This window comes from Eurypyga helias, unplaced genomic scaffold (genome assembly GCF_000690775.1).
Source record: "Eurypyga helias isolate BGI_N326 unplaced genomic scaffold, ASM69077v1 scaffold7266, whole genome shotgun sequence".
Taxonomy (NCBI): Eukaryota; Metazoa; Chordata; class Aves; order Eurypygiformes; family Eurypygidae; genus Eurypyga; species Eurypyga helias.
In genome coordinates this window covers 16,502-19,275 of record NW_010256007.1, presented here as the reverse complement: position 1 = coordinate 19,275, position 2,774 = coordinate 16,502, and the positions used below count along the sequence as shown (strand labels likewise).

General features: G+C 42.8%; 1 protein-coding gene across 1 annotated transcript in view; it reads right to left on the bottom strand.

Moving 5' to 3' along the window:
- Positions 1-2,774, bottom strand: part of FSHR (follicle stimulating hormone receptor) — a gene marked incomplete at its 5' end in the record, with an annotated part of 27,017 nt that overhangs the window by 12,971 nt on the left and 11,272 nt on the right. The window contains 2 exons of the mRNA XM_010153509.1: positions 297-371; positions 487-555. Coding sequence (XP_010151811.1) covers positions 297-371; positions 487-555 — 144 coding nt within the window. The remainder of the gene's footprint in view (positions 1-296; positions 372-486; positions 556-2,774) is intronic.

Below are 2,774 nucleotides of genomic sequence, written 5' to 3'. Positions count from 1 at the left end.
GGGGGGGGGGAGGAAGCAGAACTGCTCCCTTACAGAGCTTAATCTACTGTGAAGAGGAATCTGATTCTAAATCCCTGGATCCAAATACTTCCAAAACCTTAGGGCAAATTGAAAACATGGATCTAGACTGAAATTTCAGGTATGGCTTTCACTTTTTTTATGTTCAGAATTACACCTCCAGTTTTGAACCCCAAGATTTGTGAGATGTTGAAATCCAGACTGGCATTCATGTGTTCTTCTCTGTTATTTTCTGGGGATTTAACACTGAAAAAAAATAAAATTTTAATATTACTTACAAAACAACAGGTCCATTGGCTCCTTGGAAGACCTCATTTGGCAATTTTTCTAGGTTGTGATTATCACTTAGATTTCTGAAAAAACAACAATATTCATGCTAAAACAATCTGAGACTGAAAAGAAATGCTTGCAGCAGTTACTATCTTCTAATAATTGCTTTTCAGAATAGTAAACAACATAAATAGTTACAGTTCATCCAGGTAGGTTCCATTAAATGCATGATTCTCAATTTCCCAAATCCCATTTTTATTTAGCCATCTGTAATAGAGAAGAAAAAAAAAAAAAACTTGGGTTCTTATTCATGCTTCATAAAGAAAATGCATGTAATTCAAATCAGTGAAAGGGATCTCAAACAAATAAAATTATTAAATGGATATTCCAGTGATGAAATTGCTGTACGAGCTTCTAAGATCCCAACAGCTGAAGGAAGGCTTTGGAGAGCACAGACATGAACAAGGCAGATGAGTGCTACCGTCAGTGGTGATCGCTACAGTATGTTTCTGAAGCAAAGGCAGAGCTGCTGCAGACGGTGGCACTGCTCACAGCTCCCCTGGGAAGGCTGCAGCGGAGTCAGTGAGGCTGTTCCAGGTTAATCCCAGCAGGGATGGCACCAGGACCTTTCCTGCTGGTGCTGTTGCTGTCACTTAGTTCTACGTTTTTTAAGAGGCTTTTGAAACACTGGGCCACAGCTTAACCTTTGCTAGTGATTGGAAAAAAAGACCTCTGTGGTGGTCTCACGTCCTCAGCAGGGCAGGCGGAGGAGGGAGGCTGATGGTCATTGAACTGAGCAGGAGGGGTTGGCAGCGGTGCCAAACTGCCCAGGAAGCAGCTGATTCCTCCTACGTCTGCTGCCTCGACAAATTACACTCCCTGTCTGCTCTGCTGCCCCAGTCCCACCTCCCCAGGCTCCTTCCCAAGAAGAGATACGAGTAGTGAACCTGGGAATTGAAGCTCCTGGGGCTTTCTGCCAAGTTTTTACTGTAGTGCGTTAACTAATTAACATTTAACGTCCTTCCCTCTCTTCCCTTCATGGTCCTAAAAATTTACATTTGGGTCAGTTATATTTATCATCTTTACGGTGCAATCTTTCATCTTGCTTTAAACGTCACTTTGAAACTCACGCCCTCTCCAACAGGCAACGACAGGTCTGATTGATGGGAAAAATGGCCTGATTTAATTAAACTGTCAGCAAACCTGGACGTTTTGTTTCTAATTCACGCTGAAAGCTGAGCATGCAAGTGACCCACTTATCTAAGGTCCGAGGTGGTGAGCTAAGGTCAGCATGAAAATCAGTCATGGGTATGGCTGAAAGGATTACCCTTTTGACCATGACAGGCAGATCTACACAGCTCCGTGTCTATAATGTCTGTCAGGTTGGATCAGAACTGCCACCGTCCCCTTCACTTGCAAGCACTATTAGACATGAGTGAGCAGGCACAGATGAGAGATATGTCCCTGCTTATAGCATTTAAAACATTCATTATATTACATTGATCTTATCCATTTGTAGCTGCCAGGCTGATATATATGCTCTTAATCACAGTATTAGCACTTACTGCACTCCCTCACTGAACATGATACCGATGCAATGAGATACTAAGGTCATAAAATCAGAGTCATTGTTGCAATACAGGGTGGACTATACACTCCTGTCAACTCTCTAATCTCACTTAAGTAGTAAAAAGAGCAAACAAAATTTTATGTAAATCCCAAGACCTCATTATACTTTATATAGACAAGTCTTTATTGAGACAAATTCTCCCCTCACTTCAACCAACATCCTTACTGACTCCACTAACTCTTACATTAGCAACAAGTGACGTGGGAGGCAGAGATACAGAGCTCAGGCATATGGGCTTTTACTCAGTATTTCATGGCGATGGTGGTATTTTAAAAACACACTTTAAAATTCACCTGGTGTAGGAGGCCACTGCCCCATAGGTACTATTTACACTCTGTTTCAAGGCAGGAAAGATCTGTCTTAGGCTCTAAGTGCCATGCAGATTGGGAAGCAAGGAGAATTTCTTCTGTAAATTTTTAGCACTTCTTTACCAAACACATCCACAGTCCCAGTCTATGCAGATCCCATCTGTAGTGTAAGATCAGATGCAATCCAAATCGCCGGCTTAAACATGCTTGGAGCCTGACACAGGTAAACCTGTTAACATTTGGTCTCCTCAGAATGTGGGGTTTGAACAGCTTCTGGGTGTTTTTTGAGGCTACCTTGACACGTCTGATTTCACAACATGATGTTGCTGCAACAGTAACTTCCCATTGCATTGCAGAGTGACTTCAGTTTTGTATAGAAAAGCAGCCAATTTGGATCTCAAATAAGTCAAGTTCACAGTACAAGGAAAGCCTAATCAGGGACTTCCAAAGAGTGCACGCAAGAGCCCCTGTCTGGAGGGACGACTACAGTCAAGTCAGGGTGTTGTCCGACCAGATGGGTGGTGGCCAGGTCTGCTGCTCCTGCACCC